Source organism: Nicotiana tabacum, chromosome 23, assembly GCF_000715075.1.
Source record: "Nicotiana tabacum cultivar K326 chromosome 23, ASM71507v2, whole genome shotgun sequence".
Taxonomy (NCBI): domain Eukaryota; kingdom Viridiplantae; phylum Streptophyta; class Magnoliopsida; order Solanales; family Solanaceae; genus Nicotiana; species Nicotiana tabacum.
The window spans coordinates 5,006,340-5,029,651 of record NC_134102.1 but is presented as its reverse complement, the minus strand read 5'-3'; the positions used below and the strand labels follow the sequence as shown (position 1 = coordinate 5,029,651).

General features: G+C 36.6%; 1 protein-coding gene and 1 non-coding gene across 2 annotated transcripts in view; one reads left to right on the top strand and one right to left on the bottom strand.

The window, feature by feature from the left end:
- The window catches only part of LOC107805777 (translation factor GUF1 homolog, chloroplastic), a 31,789-nt gene extending 12,921 nt beyond the window's left edge, over positions 1–18,868 (bottom strand). The window contains exons 1-14 of the mRNA XM_016629859.2: positions 18,457–18,868; positions 17,533–17,709; positions 13,794–13,880; positions 12,193–12,249; positions 11,946–12,011; positions 8,886–8,948; positions 4,152–4,196; positions 3,896–3,996; positions 3,488–3,584; positions 2,770–2,841; positions 2,093–2,247; positions 1,925–1,982; positions 1,339–1,419; positions 1,151–1,237 (exon numbers count right to left, since the gene is read on the bottom strand). Coding sequence (XP_016485345.1) covers positions 1,151–1,237; positions 1,339–1,419; positions 1,925–1,982; positions 2,093–2,247; positions 2,770–2,841; positions 3,488–3,584; positions 3,896–3,996; positions 4,152–4,196; positions 8,886–8,948; positions 11,946–12,011; positions 12,193–12,249; positions 13,794–13,880; positions 17,533–17,709; positions 18,457–18,696 — 1,386 coding nt within the window. The 5' untranslated portion in view covers positions 18,697–18,868. The remainder of the gene's footprint in view (positions 1–1,150; positions 1,238–1,338; positions 1,420–1,924; positions 1,983–2,092; positions 2,248–2,769; positions 2,842–3,487; positions 3,585–3,895; positions 3,997–4,151; positions 4,197–8,885; positions 8,949–11,945; positions 12,012–12,192; positions 12,250–13,793; positions 13,881–17,532; positions 17,710–18,456) is intronic.
- A 495-nt stretch (positions 18,869–19,363) lies between these two features.
- On the top strand, positions 19,364–23,049 carry LOC107805779 (uncharacterized). The gene is made up of 2 exons (XR_001652509.2): positions 19,364–19,592; positions 22,731–23,049. It is a non-coding gene; the product is annotated as an uncharacterized LOC107805779 (transcript).
- Positions 23,050–23,312: the final 263 nt, after the last annotated feature.

Here is a 23,312-nt window from a genome sequence, read left to right as displayed (position 1 = left end):
AAGCTAAGTTGCTCGGACACGGGTGCGGGTGTCCGACACGGGTGCGGATTTAGAGGTCGGATCCTTCGAGATGTAAATTATAAGATTCGGGGATTCGGATCCTAGTACGGATACAGTTGCAGGATCCGGCTAAAAATAATTCAAAAATATAAAAATATCTCTAAATTATGAGAAATTTTGTGGAATACTTACGTATAGCTTGTAAAGTGTGGATTTATTTTTTATTCTCAAGTTGTAGATAAGTAAATGATTGATTTCCTAGATAAGGTATGCTATTTTCTTCAAATTTACCCTAGTTTTAGTTCTGATTTCGGGAATCAAATTGTATCTCGTCTCGAATTTTTCTGTCCGTCGTGGTCAAAGTACCCAAAATTGTTTGACCAAATCCGGTATGGATCCCATACCCATACCCATACTAGTGTCGTGTCGACACGGGTGCGCCACCTAATCTGTCATGTCGGAGCAACTTAGCTATTAAGGTTAAAAGAAAGTACACTTGAAGAAAGGCAAAAACAACATTGAACAGTTAACCTATGGGGAGGTCTGCGGGATGAAACTTTTAATTAAGTGGATAATTGTACTAGCAACTGCAGTAAACTAGAATGGGTATTAATGGCTTGACACAATCAACCGCAGGATTAAAAACTTCCTAGCTACCTGTGCTTAGTAGATAGACAGTATAAATACTAGCTCATTAACCTGACAACCATGATAAATTTGCAAAAGGATGCAACTAGACATGAGGGAGTAAAAGAACGCTTAAAGCAGTAGAATTTTTTCCTATTAATTAACCCATTTATCTGCCTCCAGATGACAACATCAAATCTAATAGTCCTTTCACTAGCGGTTAAATCAAGGAAAAGATTCTTGTAACTGCTCTACTGGTAAAAGCTTTCGTATTTCCTATTATGCTATCTGGAGTAGAAAGAATATAAAATTCTATGGTTTTAAGAATGCAAGCAGATATTTCACAGGGTTGTCTAAACCCAAATAATTTTAAAGAATGCCCGGTTTCCACACCAGAAATACATTATCCCATTTATGATACCCTTGAAAAAGTCAGCATTTAGAGCTAAACTCTGACAATTTCATTGGAACAAAGAGGCACAACTCAGAATATAAAGCTTGAGTGCAGGACAAGAGATGTTACAATATCACCATCTATGCAATTGACTCGGTAAACGACACTCGGGGCTGTAGTTATTAGAGACAAATCGTACTCGCGCTCGAGCCTTTCCTGTGAAACAAAAGTATATTAGAGCACATGACAAGCACAGCCGTCAGGGTAAAAAATAATCAAGTTACTAGCAGTGAAGTTAACATGAAGCTTATTCTGACCTGAACAATTTCCATGTGAAGAAGACCCAAAAACCCACATCGAAATCCAAAACCCATAGCACTTGAAGTCTCTGGCTCAAACTGCAAATTTGGAATTATAAGAGAAAAATCTTGCGTAAATTTGCAACTTCCAAGTTTATTAGCAATATCCATAATAATTGCTACATCTCCCGGTTATTTCTAACAAATTATAAGTATAAAAGGAAGATAAAATGATAAGTAAACAAGAATACTCATAAATCTGCAAATTCATTAAGTAATATTGGTCAAAGGATTATGATGGGGTCGACTACATGCACACGCATAAATTTGAACAAAAGTACAATTTCCAACATCAATGATTAAGACCACAAGTTTCGAAAGTCTTTATTTCTTTCTTAAACGTCGTGTCTCTTCAAACTACGCCATATAATTGAAACATAGGGAGTACATCATAAAAGCCAGAGTAGAATGAACGATACGTGATACACAAGATTCTGAACACTGACTACAAAACTAATGCTCGACAAGTAGTCAAAAGCATTGCAATGAGAAAGTTCAGGAACTCATCGAAAAACCATCAGTAGTTATATTGCAAATGTTTTACCTTCAATGCAGCATCATTAAGTTGCAACTTCTCCAACGCATCACGAAGCTCACTAAACCTGCAGAATTGTTGACAACCATTTACTGTGGCAAATATGTATAATTCATGTATATATATATATATATATATATATATATATATATGTAAAGTATGAGAATAGAAATATACTGGTCGGCATCGACTGGGAACAAGCCACAAAAAACCATTGGAGTAGCCTCCTTGTATCCCGGTAGTGACTGCTCTGCTTTTCTATTGAAGTGTGTGATAGTGTCACCCACCCTAGCATCAGCTACTGATCTTATGGAAGCTGAAAGAAAGCCCACCTGAAATGATAAACTGAAAATCTTACAATCTCATCACTTAAAGTAAATTGACCTATTTGAATGAAGATTTTAAGGTGCCCCATCATGATTTGTCATTGTTTATCACATCAATTATATTAGTTTCTTTGTCATTTTTCCATGATTTGCAATAATTTGACGCTATGATTTCCTGATAATTTTTCATAAAGGTGGTGTCCAATCCAACTTGCGAGCACCTGGACTATTCCATGAGGTACTTGCTACCTCTCACTAGCATGATACTGAGTAACTCTGCCCACCAAAGCTTAGGCAGATGGGAAGAAATCACCTAGTGTTTATTGTCTCTGTTGAGCATGATTTCTCAATAATTAACTGTAGAATCAAATCAATCTATCTTGGTCATCAAGGATGTAGCAGACCGGGAACTCTGAATGAGAAGTGGTGAATAATTGCTTATTATGCTTTGGACAAGAGGTAGATTCTTTTTCCTGATAAATAAGAAGAGAGGTATTAGAATTAAATTAGTCAGATAAGATATTCTACCTCTCCGGCATATAACTGATCAACTTGCATCTGGTTAGGAGATAAAACTCCTAATTCATCAGCAAAATAATCCTGCATTTGTTATAGTTAAGAATAAGCCAACAGGTATTTTGATCTATCCATCAACCAAATAAGAGAAAAGAGAAAAATTCAGAAAATTGAGAAGGTCATCTCTTGTAGACAGGTAAAGAATGAAAAAAAAATATTGTATATAAGAAAAGAGGATTGAAGTAGAGATCGGTACAACACTCCTGGACAAGATGCCTTCAAAATTTAACACATAGAATAGGTATAATTCTTTAAGACATCAAGAGATCAATGACATTATTTTATCAGATCCAAGGGATGTTGAAGGTTCTAGCAATGGACTCCTAATTCGATGGGTTGAAGCTTACTATTTCCTGTAAAAGGTTTTTTTTTAACACATATTAGGAATTCTAGCATTGAACCCCTAATTGTATGAAAAGAAGCTTATGATCTTTAAAAGATTAGTTTTTCACACACAAAGGCAGAAGTTGTCGACTGCCCACGTAATTCTTGCCTTAAATTTTCCTTGGGCAACAAATAAGGTCTTTCTTTTCGAACAATAAGTCGCACTATTATTCTCAACAGTAGAGCACCTAGAATCAGCAACTATATCATGAAATGCTAGATGATGATTTTCCAAATGATCACTTGGACAAAAGAAAAGGTAAAGTATATGATTAAGAAACCATACCTTCCCACTGGCCATAAAAAACACTCTATCACCTTTTTTAATAGTCCCATCAATGATTCGAAAATAGACAATAACACCCCGATATGGATCATAATAACTGCATAAAGAGATAAAGGGAACAATTTCAGTTAGTTATGATGTGCTATCCCAAGTTTTTCATCAATGCATGTTCGCAGCTTTTAAATTATTTTCATAATGCTGGTATTTCTCCTGCTACTGTGTAACATCTTCCAAAGTAAAAACAGATAACATCAGTAATATTGAGATTAGTAACCAATTTCTTAATATTGGATATTGCAACTGCATGATTCAAATTTCTAATGAGTATTTCCATGCATAAGCTTTCTAACATCTGTAATAGTAGTAAACTAACGCGAATATATTCAAAGGGCTGTCAATCAGATATACCTGTCAAATATAAGAGCCCTCAGAGGCCTTCCAGCAGTATCACCTGGTGATGGAATCTTCTGAACAATTGCATTTAAAATTTCCGTAATACCTATTCCTTCCTAACGAGGAAAACACACATCAAATTCCGCAAGTTGTAGTAGGGCTCATTTATTCAACCACTAGTTCACATTTCTTCTGTTTGGTTACAAGAAGAATCTGCCATGCATTCTTTGAACTAGAACGAATGGAAAATGAGAATAATAAAAGAAATTACCTTTGCTGAGGCGTGTATTGCATTGCTACAGTCCAGGCCAACAATCTATATGTGAGAAGGCACGGGAGAAAATATGTTATTGATATATTGAATGAATAAATACAATACAAGAGGTCCCTATTTATAGCTATACACTACAAGGAGATATTACTCCTCTTCCAATGTGGGACAAGACTACACTATACATATCTATAAACTAACACTCCCCCTCAAGCCGGTGCATACACATCATATGTACCGAGCTTGTTACACATGTAACTAATACGAGAACCAGTAAGAGACTTAGTGAAAATATCTGCTAGTTGATCATTCGACTTTACAAACTTTGTAACAATATCTCCTGAAAGTATTTTTTCTCTGACAAAGTGACAGTCGATCTCAATGTGTTTAGTCCTCTCATGGAACACCGGATTTGACGCAATATGAAGAGCAGCTTGGTTATCACACACTAGTTCCATCTTGCTGATTTCTCCGAACTTTAACTCCTTGAGCAACTGCTTGACCCAAACTAACTCACACGTCGCCACAGCCATGGCCCGATATTCGGCTTCGGCGCTAGATCGAGCAACTACATTCTATTTCTTGCTCTTCCACGAGACCAAATTACCTCCTACTAGAACACAATATCCAGACGTAGAACGTCTATCAAAAGGTGATCCTGCCCAATCAGCATCTGTGTACCCAACAATCTGCTCGTGGCCTCGATCCTCGAATAGTAATCCTTTGCCTGGAGCTGACTTTATATACCGAAGAATGCGAACAATTGCATCCCAGTGACTATCACATGGAGAATCCAATAAACTGACTTACAACACTCACCGGAAAAGAAATATCAGGTCTAGTCACTGTGAGTTAATTCAATTTGCCAACCAACCTCCTATATCTCGTAGGGTCTCTAAGAGGCTCCCCATGTCCAAGCAGAAGCTTAGCATTCGGATCCATAGGAGAGTCAATAGGTCTGCAACCCATCATTCCAGTCTCCTCAAGAATGTCTAAGGCATACTTCCGCTGTGAAATAACAATACCTGAGCTAGACTGAGCGACCTCAAAACCTAGAAAATACTTCAATCTGCCCAGATCCTTAGTCTGGAAGTGCTGAAAGAGATGTTCCTTCAGATTAGTAATACCATCCTGATCATTACCAGTAATAATAATATCATCAACATAAACCACTAGATAAATACACAGATTAGGAGCAGAATGCCGATAAAACACAGAGTGATCAACCTCACTACGAGTCATGCCGAACTCCTGAATAATTGTGCTGAACTTACCAAACCAAGCTCGAGGGACTGTTTCAAACCATATAGTGACCTGCGCAATCTGCACACACAACCATTAAACTCCCCCTGAGCAACAAAACCAGGTGGTTGCTCCATATAAACTTCTTCCTCAAGATCACCGTGGAGAAAAGCATTCTTAATGTCTAACTGATAAAGAGGCCAATGACGTACAGCAGCCATGGACAAAAAGAGACGAATAGATGCTACTTTAGCCACGGGAGAGAAAGTATCACTATAATCAAGCCCAAAAATCTGAGTATATCCTTTTGCAACAAGACGAGCCTTAAGCCGATCAATCTGGCCATCCAGGCCGACTTTGACTGCATAAACCCAACGACAACCAACAGTAGACTTACCTGCAGGAAGAGGAACAAGCTCCCAAGTGTCACTCGCATGTAAAGCAGACATCTCGTCAATCATAGCATGTCGCCATCCTGGATGAGATAGTGCCTCACCTGTAGACTTAGGGATAGAAACAGTGGACAAAGAAGATATAAAAGCATAATGTGGTGACGACAGACGATGATAACTTAAACCGACATAGTGGGGATTAGGATTAAGTGTGGATCGTACACCTTTGCGGAGTGCAATTGGTTGACTAAGAGGAGACAAGTCCGCAGTAGGTGCAGAATCTGATGCGGGGCGTGAATCACCTGGGCCTGATGCTGGATGTGGACGACGATGATAAGTCAAGAATGGTGGAGCTGCAGAAGGTTGAACTGGATTATGTGGAGGAACTGGAGCTATAGGTGGTGGAGCTACAACCGGAATTGTAGGTGGTGGAACTGGAGCTATAGGTGGTAGAGCTACAACTGGAGCTATAGGTGGTGGAGCTACAACTGGAGTTGTAGGTGGTGGAGCTGGAGTGACTGAATCTCCAAAAGATGAAACTGGTAGTACCTCAGAAATATCTAAGTGATGACCTGAACCTGTGAAGTATGATTGGGTTTCAAAGAAGGTAACATCAGCGGACATAAGGTACTGCTGGAGGTCAGGAGAGTAGCATCGATACCCCTTTTGTGTTCTCGAGAAACCCAGAAATACGCACTTAATAGCACGAGAAGCTAACTTATCTGTTCCTGGAGTAAGGTTATGGACAAAACAAGTGCTTCCAAAGATACGGGGTGGAAGAGAGAACAAAGGTAAGTGGGGAAACAAGACAAAGAATGGAACTTGGTTCTGGATAGCTGAAGATGGCATACGATTAATAAGATAGCAAGATGTAAGAACGGCATCCCCCCAAAAACGCAACGGAGCATGAGATTGTATGAGTAGGGTACGAGCAGTTTCAATAAGATGTCTATTTTTTCTTTCAGCTACCCCATTTTGTTGAGATGTGTACGGACAAGATGTTTGATGAATAATCCCATGAGATTTCATAAACTGCTGAAATGGGGAAGACAAATGCTCTCGGGCATTATCACTATGAAATGTGCGAATAGAAACCCCAAATTGATTTTGAATTTCAGCGTGGAAGGTCTGGAAAATAGAAAACAGCTCAGATCGATTTTTTTATCAAAAATATCCAAGTGCACCTGGAATAATCATCAATGAAACTAACAAAGTAGCGGAATCCTAAGGTGGAACTGACCCGACTAGGACCCCAAATATCTGAATGGACTAAAGTAAAAGGTGACTCTGCTCGATTATCAAGACGTCGAGGAAAATGGGAGCGGGTATGCTTACCAAGCTGACATGACTCACACTCTAGAGCTGACAAGTGAGATAAACCAGATACCATTTTCTGAAGTTTTGACAAACTGGGATGTCCCAACCGTTTATGTAATAAATCTGGTGAATCAGTAACAGGACAAGTTGTAGAAGGAAGACAAGATGTGAGTCCATGTGATTTAGCAAGGATAAGGTAATAAAGTCCGTTTGATTCACGCCCGGTACCAATGATCCGCCCCGTACTGCGTTCCTGTATAAAAACATGGTCATCAAAAAATAAAACAGCGCATTTAAGTGATTTGGCTAAGCGACTAACAGCTATGAGATTAAAAGGACTATTGGGAACATAAAGGACTGAATCTAAAGGTAAGGAAGGAAGTGGGCTTGCTTGACCTATTGCAGTTGCCATGGTTTGAGACACATTGGCCATTGTGACTTTTGGAAGAGATTGAGAATACGAAATAGTAGTGAAAAGAGATTTGTTACCAGAAATATGATCTGATGCACCTGAATCAATGACCCAAAACTCAGAGGATGAAGATTGGGAGAAACAAGTCACGCTATTACCTGTTTGAACAACAGAAGCTATCTCAGACGATGTCTGCTTACATGCTTTATACTGAAGGAACTCAATATACTCTGCTAAAGAAACCATCCGACTATTCAAAGCATCGGTCCCCATGTCGCTACAATTTGTAGTAGTAGCTGAAGAAATAGCTTGAAAAACACTGTTTACAGCAGGAAAACAGAACACTGTTCACGCTGGAAACACTGTAGCTCGCCAGAAAATTTCAAAGTTGTCAGAATTTGTTGTAACCAGGATGGATAGACTCGGAATTCGTTTGTGAGCAAGCTGTCCTGAAGAAATATTTTCAAAAAAATGGCCAGAAAAGTCACTGTTCACGCCGTAAAAATATATAAGTGACCGGAATTTGATTTGAATTAGATGGGTAGGCTCGGAATTTTGAGGAGAACACACTGTCCTGAAGAAGTTTCGCGAAAAAATGGCCGGAAAGTGGCCGGAACCCTCGCCGGAAAAGTTGTTTCCGGCGCATGGAGGAGCGTGGCGGCTTTTCTGCCGGATAAAATTTCAAGGGGTTGGTAGTCGGAGGGTGATCTACCTGATGGTGGTGTTGGTTTTAGCACAACACCGACAGAAAGTGACTTTCACTTAGACAAGCCTTAGGTCACCGAAAAAATTACACGATGACTAAGTTCTTTCTTCCCGGTTAACGCTGGAATGACGCACAGCGATCTTTTCTCACTAATGCTCTGATACCATGTGAGAAGGCACGGGAGAAAATATGTTATTGATATTGGATGATAAATACAATACAAGAGGTCCCTATTTATAGCTATACACTACAAGGAGATATTACTCCTCTTCCAATGTGGGACAAGACTACACTATACATATCTATAAACTAACACTCCCCCTCAAGCCGGTGCATACACATCATATGTACCGAGCTTGTTACACATGTAACTAATACGAGAACCAGTAAGAGACAAACCATTGACACCACAGCATGTAAAAATGTGACTTATCAATAAAGGCGTTTTAGTGGTCATCTAGCCTTAGAGAAAATTTGCCAAAATCATATAAAGCAAGTAATACTGGTTATAACAGCATTAGTAATTTAGTGACAACCAGAGCTGTACAGTAATAATAGCCATAGCTTATTCATTTAGTAGTGCAGAAAATCATAATTGTACCACTAATAGTAGCTATACTTCTAACAGATAAAAATCCTAACTGTATTTATCTCAATAAACCAACCTCTTCTATCTCTTGAGCAACACGATTTGGCTCAGCCCCTGGAAGATCAATCTTGTTCAAAACCTGAAGAGAAGAATCATCACTCTTGTAAGCAAATACATAATCAAATAAATATGAAACAACATGATTTGAACACCACGATGACAAAAGACTGGGGCGTCATGACTGATAAAGAAATGACGAGAGCAAAAATACTCCTCCATCCCTAGCATGACATAGAGCACATTTTAAAAACAAAAGCAAACTAGTGCATCACAGCTTTGAAAGAATTTGTGCACCTAACCTAAAACCTTAAGGCAATGGATTAGTGGCGCAGGGCATTATAAACCCCTTAGGGGTCGTTTGGTATGAGGTATAAGGTGGGATAAGATGTAGGATTAAATTTATATTCTGTTTGGTTGGCGGTAAGGCTGTCCAACGGGACGGGCCGTCCCGTCCCGTCCCACTTAATTCTAAACGGGATGGGCCCATGTTAAACGGGACACGGGATGGGACGGGATGGCTATTTCGTCCCGTTTGTCTCGTCCCGTCCCGTCACGCGTCCTATTTTTTATTTTTATTTTTGAATTCTAGCCGTTGGGCAACGGCTCCGATTGCAAAAATAGCCGTTCCCAACGGCCAAAAATGGCTATAATTGGCCTCCATCCTCCCAAAACACCCCCCCCCCCCCCCAAAAAAAAATTCGGAATGGAACTCATGGAATATCAATCAACATTGCCAATTCCAGAACAATGTCCGAGAGAAATTATAGATAAGTTACAACGAAGTTATATAGGAGCTTACAAATATTAGTATGATAATTCGTAATTGGCTACTAAGAGGCTTAGTTCAAACAGAACCCTTCCTAGAAGGTGGCTGCGTAGATTATATGCTCTTCAAAAGAATTATATTTGTATGTGAGATTTGAAAGTTCTATTAATAAAATAAAAGGCTCTAAGCGTTGAATTTTTTTTTATGAATTGTCTTACACTCTTACTTAGTTACTTAATGGCTTGAAATTATATTAAATAAATTATAACTTTATTATAAATTTATAATTACTAGAATATTTCATTACAAGTCTTTTGTTTTAATATTTTATAATTCTTTACTTAGTTTCCTAATTTCCGTTTAATTTTTAAGTTTATTAAATAAGTCAAAAAACTAACCGTTGCAAACTTTAAAAACTTAGTCATTGTCAAAAAAATAATCGTTGCCAAACTTAATGCTTAAATAATTTTTTTTTTAAAACGGCACTTAAGGCCCGCAAACCCGTCATGTCCCATCCTGTTTGTTAGCGGGGCGGGATAGGCCTACCGTTGCGTCCCGTCCCGTCCCATCCCGTTTGTTAGCGGAACGGGATGGGCCTACCGTTTCGTCCCATTTGTCCCGTCCCGCCACCGTCTCGGCTAAATGTCGTCCCGTCCCGTTGGACAACCATAGTTGGCAGTATAAATTTATACCTCTAACCAAACAAGGTATAAATTTAATCCCAGACTTAATCTAGGATATCTCATCGTATCCCACCTTATCCCATCAAATGTGGGATTATTTTATCCCATCTCTCGTGTGGTATAAATTAGTCCTGGGATTATTCCCAGGATTATAATCCCGGGATAATTTAATCCGCGTACCAAACGACCCCTTAGGAACCTTATATGGACAAGTGTAGCATTCTCTAACACCTTTTGGAAACCCTTAAACAAAGTTACTAAGGTCTCTACTAATTAGAAGCTCTGGTAACATGTAAAAGGAGAACAAAGAAAAGAGAAAAAGCTCTTAAGGAATTTGGTTGTTGATTATATATAAGAGGGGATCTTAAGGAATTTGGTTGTTTGATTATATACAAGAGGGGCTCCTTTTATAAGATTCTTAGTATACATTTTTTTGTTGATAAAGTACTAATTTAATGCCATATGTTTGGGCACAAAAATGCTCATATACAAGAAGTATACCAAAACTTAGAAAACCTACAAAAAGATATGATCTTCTACAAACAAACCCGGTTTTCTATAAATAAAGGAACCTCATGGGTGCACCAAGAGGAAATAAGGAATAAGAGGCTATTCCTCAATTGTACAAAGTTCATCTCTATATTTTCAAAAGCTCTCCTATTTCCTTCTCTCCAAAAAGCCCACAAAAGTGCTAGTGGAGCAACATTCCATGCCCTACATCTTCCCATTCTCCAACTACAATTCCAATTGAACATTAGCTCTTTCAAAGTGCCTGGGTTCACCCAAGCTTTTCCAAACCAACACAGGATTTCCCACCACAATCTCGAGGCTACCCGACAATCAAGGAGGAGATGGTCAACATCTTCAACCGAGCACTTATACATGAAGCACCAACTAATGCATGTAACCTTCCTCTTCCTCAGATTTTCGACCATCAATATCATCCCTCTTGTTGCCAAACAAGTGAAGGAGCACACTTTTCTCGGTACCTTAGGGATCCAACTAGATCTATGTGGAAATGCAACCTCCTCCATAACCAGGAGCTTCTCAAAGTATGACTTAGCAGAAAACACTCCATTGTTCCCCGCCCTCCACCTCCATACATTGTGGTTATCCTTCGGTGTTCCATGTTTGTGAAGCAAATAGACTAGGTTTTGGAATTCTGCCATTTCCCAGTTGTGAAAGTTCTTTGTGAACCTCAAATCAATTCTTAGTATATGTACAATAAGGTAAGTAATTAATTCCTACAAATTGAATATAGTATATGCTACAGAATATTCTTCATAAGATTCTCTACTCAAGTTCAATAAACTTAGACATGTAGTGAATGCAGACACATTTTAATATATATAACTTCGTAAATTCTCGACTTTCAATAGTTTTGAAAGCATAAACTAAGCCAATTTTAAAATTTTCAAAACCTTGATCATCTTTGAAATAGGATGCTATCACCTATTAGATGTCAAAATCATCAGGAATTGCTTGAAATTATTAAAATAAGTACAGCTTGTAACACCAGAAAAGAGCTGTTGATATTTGCCATAATTGAGATGTCTGATATAAGTATGTGCTTAGTATGTAATTCATGATATACCAATGATATACAGTAGCATTCCAACAAACGTACCGGGATGATCTCAAGATTGTTTTCCAATGCTAAATACACATTAGCCAGTGTTTGCGCCTCTACACCCTATAACATAAGAACTCAATTCAAAATTGGACACTGCAAAAAACTCCATTTATTGTAATAGGCATAAAATATGACAGTTCATATTCATTACCATATCAACTAATTAGAACTGCTACTTAGAATCATTGCATGTATTTTACGAATAGATTCTGAAATATACAGGAGGTAAATGTCTTTAAACCTGGGATGCATCAACAACAAGCAGTGCACCTTCACAGGCAGCAAGAGACCGAGAGACCTGATATTAATGAAGAATTAATATGGCATAAAATGGATATCTGTTCTGTGCTTCACAGGAAATAATTCCACAAATAAACCACCTTCGCCACACTATAAATGCATTGTGCAGTTTGGTGACTTTGGTCTGCTAATTTATAGCATATTGGGTGATTAGATCAAAGCACTTGAATAGTCACTAGAAAACAAAAGAGTTGTATCTAAGCTAGCGTTTCGCCATAGATTCCCAAATTTATTCTGAAAAATCTGATTTGGGTGAAGTTTGGTTTGAAGATGAAAATGTGTTTGGACATCTGTTTTGGGTGAAGTTTGGTTTGAAGATGAAAACGTGTTTGTACATCTGTTTTGGGTGAAGTTTGGTTTGGAAAAACATAAAACATGACTTATACCCACAAGTTCTAAAAACTATCATAAATACCCAACAATACCATTATCAATAACAGTCATTAAATTATCGCAAACCATAGTCCTGAACATAAATAAATTTGATACAAAATTATCATTTTTATAATGAACTACATGATACGCTATCAGATGACCGAGAAGAGGAAGCAACATCGTTACAAAATAATAAATGGTGGGCTCTTTTATAAAATACAAAAGCTTGGGGCAATTTTTAAAAAATATAATAGTGATATTTGGCCCAAAACCAGCTATTGAGCTGGTTTTGGGATTTGGCCAAAATGTAGGCAAAATCTATGGCCAAACATGTGTTTGCCAAATAAAACCCAAGTTTATTTTGGCAAAATTTATGGCCAAACGGGTCTTTAAGTGAAAATGCATTATTTTCATATTCAATACCAATTTTAATAGCCAACAGGTCATGTCAATAGAGATCGTATATATTTGAACATTTCCAAATCCAAATTATAAGAATCGCCAAGGAGTGGTGTATTTTACAGTCGGACCAACATATATTTGGGACCCAGACTCACTTGATCACCCCCTACCACGCAACTCAAAAATGAAATTTATAGAAAAGATCAGGAATATATTGAATTATGTGACCAGGTAAGGATTTGGAGGACATGTTATCTTATATTAGATAAATGCTAAAGTAGTATCAAATTGTTGGCCTCCAATCACCTTCAAGATCAATAAGAGTTGTACATCATAGTAGGCTTAACTTCTCCAATCTCTTTTGCTTTCGTTGAATCTTTTAGAATGGGCCAAATTAGCAACAACCACTAATAAGTGACATATGTCATGGTGAAAACAACTTACAATACCCTTGATGAGAAATTCATCACTTAAACCAAAAGAAATTGTTAGATAAGATACGAAAATTCATCACTTCAATTATGAGATGCTGATGCATTCATTCCACATGTATAGAAAATTTCACATGAGTGCAACACAAATTCCTTACTTTTTTGACAAAATTAACATCTTGCCCACTTATCCCGGAATATAAACCATGAAAACAACAACCATATGCATACAGAGTTTCTACCTTATAAGATCAGGATGGATGGTATATTGTAAACCAACCAAAATTGAGGGTTAGCACAACACTTTCATGTTAAGACCGTTCCTGCCACATACCTCATATGAGAAATCTACATGACCTGGAGTGTCAATCAGATTGAGGCAGTATGGCTCATTTTCATAAACGAAACGCATTCGAGCAGCCTGCAACAAAAAGCTACATGAATTTCCTTGGATTGCATCAGAATGACCAATACTGAGACAAAGAAAGGTTTCGAAAGCATATAAAACTTCCTCGAAACACAGACTGCAAATAAGAGCTATGCTCAACATTGCTTTCTTCCTCAAGCAAAAGTGAGTAGACTAAAGTAGTGAAGGTCACAATACATTTTGCAGGAACTGCGAGAGACTTAATGCTAACTGGTATCATCGACTCTTGGCCCTGGAAACTGATTTGGAAGACAAAACTGCCCACAAAAGTCATCTGCTACTCATGGACAGCTCTAAGGGGAGCTTGTCTCACACAAGATAACCTCTGTAGAAGGAGTTTCCAACTAGCTAATAGATGCTACATGTGCCAACAAAACTCGGAGTCTATTAACCATCTTCTTCTTCACTGCCCAGTAGCCACTTCCATGTGGTCTATGTTTTTTTCCATTATGGGAATAAGCTGGACCCTACCTCAGGGCATTAAGGAAGCAGTTGAAGGGTGGAACAGGTGGAAAGTTGACGGAGCCATCAGGAAAATCTGGAAGATGATCCCTCCTTGCATTTTTTGGGTCCTTTGGACAGAGAGGAATCGCAGATGTTTTGATGGAGTTTCCACTACTACTCATTTTTTGAAAGCTAAGGGTCTAGTGTACCTTTTTAGTTGGAGCAACCTCATCCCTGTAAATAACGTTGCCTCCTATCTAGATTTTATCAGTTCACTTACTTTGACTTGGACCATACTTTCGTTTCTTGTGTTTTTTTTTTTTGGTTGTTAGCTCTCCGACTGGATTTGAATCACATTGTAACGGAGCTAACAATGGCCTATTTTGTATTTCTGCATCCTCTGGATGCCATCAATGAATCATCTTACTTCATCAAAAAAAAACTGGTATCACATGGTTGCTCCAAAAATTTACAAAAGACATGAATGTTACTGTTAAGTGAACAAAGTATTTCAACCCATTCAAATGCTTTGTCTCTGAACAATCAACAATAGCACCACATGGGCTACCTCCCGTGCTACACTTCTTTGCTTTTCCTCCAGAACTTCCATCCTTTTAGCATTTCCTTTGTGTTGGGGCATTACCCCCTCAACTCCACCCATCTTCGAAACTAGGAATCATAGCCCATCTGCAACTGGGAAGTGGAGTAGAAAATGATATCCCCACATGCCTTCTTGCAGGGGCGGCCCAACCCTAAAGCAAGTGAACACTTGCTTTAGGCCCCAAATATTTAAGGGCCCCAAAATTACTAGTATTTTTTTTATATATAGTAGTATATTATTTATATAATTATCTTTTATTATTGATAAATTTATTTCTTTATTGTCATATTAATTTTTAATAACTCGATTTCTTCCTCTAATTAATATAACTAAAACAGTTTTCTGTCAATCTTATTTTATTTTTTTTAATTAATTATATTTCTCTATTCATTAGTTGGTCACGTAACTATATCTAATAATCTAACTTATTATTTATTTTCCTAACATAAATTATACTCTCTCCATCCCAATTTGTATGAAAGTATTTGACTGGAGATGGATTTTATGAAATAAAGGAAGGCTTTTGAAACTTGTAATCTTAAATAAATCATAAAAGTTTTTGGGCTAGAAATTATCTCATTAATGGTAAAAAGAAAAATCTAAAGTTGTATTGTTACCAAATATAGAAAGGGACTTACTAAAAAAAAGGAGTCACTTATGTTTTCTGGGTTCTCCCATTTCAGTTGTGATGCAATCAACGTTAAATTCATTTAATTTTTCTGTATTTTATAAAACTAAGTTCTCATTTTTTTTAATTCCACATCCTCACTTGTCTAATTTTTTTAAAAACGATGTTCATTAAATTTTATATATATATATATATCACTTGTCTAAGTTTTTTAAAAACGATGTTAATTTAATTTAATTAACATCGTTTTTAAAAAACTTAGACAAGTGATATATATATATATATAAATTAAATTAAATTATATATATATATATATATATATATATATATATATATATATATATATTAAGGCCTCTTATTAAGATTTTGCTTTAGGCCTCCGATGAGGTTGGGCCGCCCCTGCCTTCTTGCACATGAAACACCCAGATGTATACTTGCTTTTCCCCAAGTTCTCCAGCATCAGGACAGCCTCACCTGCTGCTAGCCATGCAAAGAAACATAGGTGCTCTTGGAATTCACACTGAATAATTAGGAAAGCCCCTTCCTTCTCTTCTCATAGAACTTTGATAGCATAATCTTACTACGAAGAGACCATCTCTCTATCCCTCCCATATAGGTGGACTTTGTTCTCAGAAAGTGTTGAAATTTTTTTCGAAACAACTTTTCGATTTTTCTGAAAATATTTTTCCGACCAAATACCATCGAAGAAAAGTTTTTACATTTTTTGCAAAAACTGAAAAACTTTTTACTAGTGGCAAAAACTGAAACAAAATATCCAGAAACAAACACCACCTAAGATATTTTGCCAATATAAAGTTCACGCCAAATTCTAAAACTCAACCTCCTAGTATTGCGAGTTTCTCCTAAATGGAGGTCCTATACAGTTTTCGCTTCCTGTACCCTTGATATCCTAACCACGATTATTTTTTATTTTTTCTGGGAAGTGATATTACTGTAGCCCATCATACAAAGGTCTCGCCACTATCTTCTCTCCAAAAACATACACTAGTGCTATCTCCCACTTCGAATTCAATGTGTCCATAAATATCATCTCATATCTCATAATATCTCTCTACAACATTACTCCACACGACCCAAAGGTTTTGTTTGTTCCTCACCCCCTTTGTTGTATCCGCTTATCTCTCTCAACGGTAGCATTTCTCATTGACACAATTCTCAAGAAACAAACCTAACAGCCACATGCAAGTGAATAATGCAGGCCTCCTCCTTTAATCTAAGACAACATGCAGGTTCCCCCACATCCACCCCGCAAGAAATCCTTTTGAAGCCAGTCCATTCTATCAGAGATCAAAGAAACCAACTACTACTATGTCTCTATCCCAAGCTACTAGAGTTGGCAATATAAATCGTCACTATCGATTCCGCTCCATTTGGATCCATTTTATCCAAATATTTAATAGTTTGGGGGTTCTCTAACACGAAAGATTCTCTACATTTTCTACTGACATGCAAATTTCTAAACAGACTAAAAAGACTCTTAATAAATATTGGACCTAAATACCTAATGTAACATACCAACATGTCTAAACCTTTTAATTGGTATCATCTACGAATCGTTTGCTTCCGTAATGTTCTATTTTCACTAAATTTGCATGGATTCCAAGAGATTTTAGGTCTTTAGAGAAAACTTCCTCTTATGTTATTTTAGGCATACCTCAATCTTCTTTTAACACATTCGAGCATCCTGGTTCCACGCCTACAAATGAGTGCATTTGGAGGTCTATGCAGTACATGACAAACTGTCTCAAAATATATTCTCTCATTTATCCTCTATGTCTGCTACCTGCAACCATTTCTGGTCTTGACTAATATTGTATAACTGCACACATATTGTAACATATGTACTATCAAATTACCAAAACTACACCAGAAATGTTACTCAAAACTCACGCGTAAACCAAGTAGAACATTTTTGTTTCTTGTTGGGTTCTGGATTAATAAATAATGTGCACCTGTAATTTGATAGTGATGCCTCTTTCTCTCTCCAAATCCATATTATCCAGAAACTGTTCCTTCATTTCTCGGCTCTCTACAGTCCCCGTCATCTGCAGTAACTTATCTGCCAACGTCGATTTTCCATGATCAATATGTGCTATTATGCAGAAATTCCTTATATTCGAGATGGGCACCTACACACATACAAAATAGCAAATGCCAATTAATCCACCTAACGAAATATCATAAAACAATGAAAACCCAAAAGATTTAACTATAATTACTTAATAAGTGAGCTCATCGTGTAAATATTTTTTGTACCTTCAGCGCATAAATTAAAGTAAAAAACAAAAGGTGAAACAGACTTTTCATCCACCAAAAAAAGGATTTAAGTTATAGACACACGGACAGTTTAAGATTCTTTACACTATCAATGAATTTTAACATGTGATATCAGGTTAGCTGCAAATTTCAAATTTTAATTTGTGATAGCTGGTTAGTAACCATTTTTATTACATAGCCAATGTCATACTTATCAAAAGATTTACCTATATTTACCTAATCGGTAAAATGAATTTTAATATGTGATATCAGGTTAATTACTATTTTTATCAAATAATGCTTAACTTTAATTTACTGACCGGAAGGGGAGCCCTGGCGTAACTGGTAAAGTTGTTGCCATGTGACCAGGAGGTCACGGGTTCAAACCGTGGAAACAGCCTCTTGCAAAAATGCAGGATAAGACTGCGTACAATAAACACTTGTGGTCGGCCCTTACCCGGATCCCGCGCATAGCGGTAGCTTAGTGCACCGGGCAATCTTTTTTTTAATTTCCTAACCAGGTCATTTAACTATAATTACTTAATAAGTGATCAAATTCTTTTACAACACCAGTGCATATAACTTAAACTTTAAAAAAAAAAAAGGCGCAATAAACAGACCTTCAATAGACGGTCTTTGCCAGCGCGGGCAGCAAGCTCAAGGTCAGTCGCAGCTGCTTGGCAATGCACACGCAAACTACTACGCCGCCGTCGTATGGACTGAGCTCCACTGAGTTTGCTTTTCAAGTTGTGACTGAAGTAGAGGTTTGAGGCAAGTTGAAAGCAATTGTGATGCGGCTGCTGAGTTTTAGCATTTGGGGAATGAATGAATTTGGGGCGGCAAAAAATCGTAGTGGCCATTTTCGAATGGCGCACTCTTAGAAATTGTACAGGAGAGGAGGCTATATCCTCTTTTCTGTTATTGGGGGCATTCGCTGGCTTTTCAGCCACAAGATGAAACGATAGGCGTGAAAATTTTTGCTCTGCCCTTCACGCGCGTAATGGGTGGTTAATTTGCTGGTTTTTCTTCCTTAGGACCATTGGATTATTCATTATATATCATCGCAATTTATCGGGTTAATTTTTGGTGTGATAACTTTACCCACTATAGTTGTACAATTATAAAATTATGTTTTATTATACTTAGTTTGAGGTACGCGCACATATAAAATGATTAAGTATAAAATTTTAAAAATTATACAATTATTATAAAATTATGTGATTGAGTTTTGAAATAAAATTTTAAAAAGCACAAATTGTTGAAAATGATGAATATTGTTCCTACTTAGGGATGGGTATAAAATCCGAAAAATCAAATTCCGAACCGGACCAAATTAATTCGGTATTTCGGTTTCATTTTTTTCGGTATTTCGGTCTAATTCGGTATTACATTTTCGATATTTCGGTATAACGGTACGGTCCTCGGTATTAGGATCTTGAAATTTCGGTGTACCGAAATACCGAATTTTTAAAGACTTTTAAATTGAACCTATATCTATACATACTGCCCAGAACCCCAGCCCAACCTAATAAGGCCCAGCGCCCTAGCCCAACCCTTATCTCTAGTCTTTCATTCAATTAGGGATTAGGGGATAGGGAATTTAGAAAAAGGGATAGTTTCAGAAAGTCAGAAACGGCAAACGGCGATAGTTTCAGCCTTTCAGGCTTTCAGCCAAAACGAAGACTTCAAACTTCAAAGAGAACGGTTGCTGTGAGAATACTAAGAGATCGGCTACTGTGACTTCAAAGAATCAAAGGTATGTTTCTAGTTTCTTTAAAGGTATCATGTTTTTATTAACAAGTTTTCGACGGTGACCTTAATCTCCTCCGACGTTAAATAAAAGTTTCTGACGTTAACCAAATCGAAAAGCATTCTCTCCCTCCATTCCTTTGATTTTTCTTTCTGTCTCTGAATATCCAATTTAATTGTCATATCCAATTTGCATCTTGGCTTGAATCTTGAATAGGTTTGATATTTTGGGCATTTGAGTCGTATACATTGATTTCCTTTTTACTTGTTTATACTTAAAGTGATCAACGAATTTTGAATCTTAAAGTGTTTTATCGAATAATCTTGGTTTGCTTGATTGGGGAATGAATGGATTATTAGTTTCATTAGACCCATTCTGAAGTCCTTTCTTAATTACTAAAGTTAAGTTTCAATTATTCTTTTTTGTAAAATATCCACTAATGAAGGCTTCATCTCTCTCTTAGATTTTCTTTTTATTTAGGACTAAGTTACATATACTGCCTACTTTGGTGTTATCTTTTTAATATATAATTATTATAATTAATTTGGATATAACAAACTATCACTCTATTTTCATGTTACAATATCAAGTATGCTATAAAGACAAATTTAATTTGATTATATAATTATTTTACACGGCTTACCAATGTACAAGACTTAAATTCTTTTATCTTATCATTTCATTTCCAACATTGTAGAAAAAAATCTATTAAGGATATTAGAGATTCATTTAAGCAATAGCAACTAGTAGCAACTCGAATGAAGTTATGAAATATAAGTCTTAATTTATGTTTATATTTGTTTTAATTTTGTATAGATGGCAAATAAAAGTAGAGTAAGTGATGCCGGTTCAACTGAAAGTTTACCTATTACTGAAGATAGCAACACCAACACAATTGATACTCAAGATTCTAAGAAAAGAAAAGCCATGCAATCTAGATCCGAAGTTTGGCAATATTTTGATAAATTTGAGGTAAATGAGGTCAGTAAAGCAAGGTGTAGATATTGTAAGCAAGCTTATGCTGCTAATTCATCTAGGAATGGAACAACAGGATTGAAAAATCATTTGGCTAGATACAAAGAATACCCACTTAACATTGATAAAGATAATAGTCAAACAAAGATAAATTTTCAATCTTGCCAAAATGATGGAGGATCACTTTGGAAATTTGATCAAGAAGTGGTTAGGAGGACCTTAATTGAGATGATAGTTATTGATGAACCACCATTTAGCTTTATAGAAAAGGAAGGGTTTATGAAATTTATGAGAATAACTCAACCACTATTTCGTCTTCCTTCTCGTACAACAATAACAAGGGATTGTTATGAAGTTTACGGTGAATTGAAGCAAAATCTAAGAAGGTCTTTTAGAGAAGCACAATCAAAAATTTGCCTCACAACAAACACATGGACTTCATTGCAAAAAATAAATTATATGTGTTTGACAGCCCACTTCATTGATAGGGATTGAAAGTTGCATAAAAGAATACTAAATTTTTGCCCTATCACTAGTCATAAGGGTGAAAAGATGGCTAAAGCTATTTCTAATTGTTTGCTTGAATAGAAATTAGATAAGGTGTTCACTATTACCGTGGATAATGCTTCTTCAAATGATGTCACAGTCAAAGAATTGTCTAAAAAGTTAGATATGTGGAAAACTAATATGATGAGTGGTAAACATCTTCATGTGAGATGCATGGCTCATATACTAAATCTAATTGTGCAAGATGGTTTGAAAAAAATTGATACTTCTGTCATACGTGTTAGAAATATTGTGAGGTATGTAAGATCTTCGTATGCAAGGACCTTAAAGTTTAAACAGTGTTGTACACATGTAAAGGTAGAATGTACCAAAACATTGTATTTGGATGTTCCTACTAGGTGGAATTCCACCTATTTGATATTGGATACGACACAAAACTTTGAAAAGGCCTTTGACAAGTTTCATCTTTTTGATGATGGATTTTTTGCTTATCAATGTTCTCATCTTTGTGAAGATGGTAGTAGTGCAGGTCCTCTTGAATATGATGATTGGGTGAATGTGAGGATTGTGATAGTGTTTCTTGCAAGATTTCACGAGCTCACCAAAAAAGTTTCAGGTTCACGTTATGTCACTTGTAATTCTCATTTTAAGGATGTATCTGAACTTTATTGTCATTTGAAAATGTGTTTAATTAGTGAGGATGAGCATTTGAGAAAAATGACTAAGCGGATGCAAGAAAAGTTCAAGAAGTATTGGGGTGAGCCTGAAAAGATGAAAAAAATAATTTTTATTGCTTTCGTCTTGGATCCACGTAACAAATTTGAATATGTTAGCCTTGCACTTGAAGAGCTTTTTGGGGAGGAAAAAGGGAAAATAATAAATGTTGAGGTGTATGCTTATATGAATTCTTTGTTTGAAGAGTATTTAAAAAAGTATTCAACTGGATCTTGTCCTCAACCTCCATCTAGTTCTACTTCATCTAATAACGCATCTAATACATCTAGTGGGAGTGTTATAACTGCATCATTAATAAGGACAAAGCTTCACTTGAAGAAACAAAAGGAAGACAATGGAAGTGGGGGTGCTAAATCGGAGTTGGATAAATACATTAGTGAAGAACAAGAGCCTTTTAGTGAAGAATTTGATATCTTAAGTTGGTGGAAAATACATGCTCCTAGATTTCCTATTCTTTCGGAGTTGGCTCGTGATGTGTTGGCCATTCCAATTTCTAGTGTGGCGTCGGAATGTGCGTTTAGCACTGGTGGCCGTATTCTTGATTCATTTAGGAGTTCATTGACTCCTAAATGTGTGCAAGCTCTTGTTTGTGTTCAAGATTAGCTTAGAGAAGAGAAGAATCCTATTAGTGTTGAAGAAGACTTAGAGTATCTTGAGGAACTCGAGCTTGGTAAGCTTTAATATTTTGTGTGTATTTTAGTTCAAAATAATATATCATACTTGTTTATTTGTATGACATATTTGGTCTATCTTTAGATATGAAAAATAATGAAAGCACTACTAGCATTGTTTGATGTATAGTTGCAACTTGTAACTTGAGTGGTAAGTTTAATACTCTATTTGTTTGGTGATATACTTTTGTAGTTTTATTTTATTATCATAAAAAACTAATATTCTAACTTATGATTTATCTTTCTTTTTTTTTAGGTTCAAGTGCAATCATGCCCTGTGCTCCTAAAGTACGCTATCATATTTGGAAATATTTTGAGGTGAAAGAAGATAACGAAGAAGTTCGCAAAGTAGAGTGCAAACATTGTGGTCGAGTCTATAATGTTCATCCAAAGAAGGATGGCACATATAGTTTAAGGAAGCATATTAGGTGTTGTCTTGAGCGTCTTCCTGAAATCCGTATTTAAGAATTAAGACTAAGTTGATTCGAGACTATTAGTGTAAACTTGAATTGAGGGATGCCCTCTCTGTTTTTTTGTTGCCCCACTGAATCAATTTCATAGATTGTTAGATGGAATGGGTCGAAATGGATTTTCACCCGATTTTCATGCATTTAACATCATGCTTCATGCTCTTGGTAAAGGAGACAAACCGCTAGGAGAGGGCTGTCAGTGAATTGTGAATTCATTGTGTTGTAAGCTGTCAGGCGTCATAAGCTTATTTAGCAATTATTAAACCGAAACCGTACCGAACTAAAATAAAAAATACTGAACCATACTGAAATAATTTGGTACGGTATTTAGTATATACAACTGATAAACCGAATACCAAAATACCGAA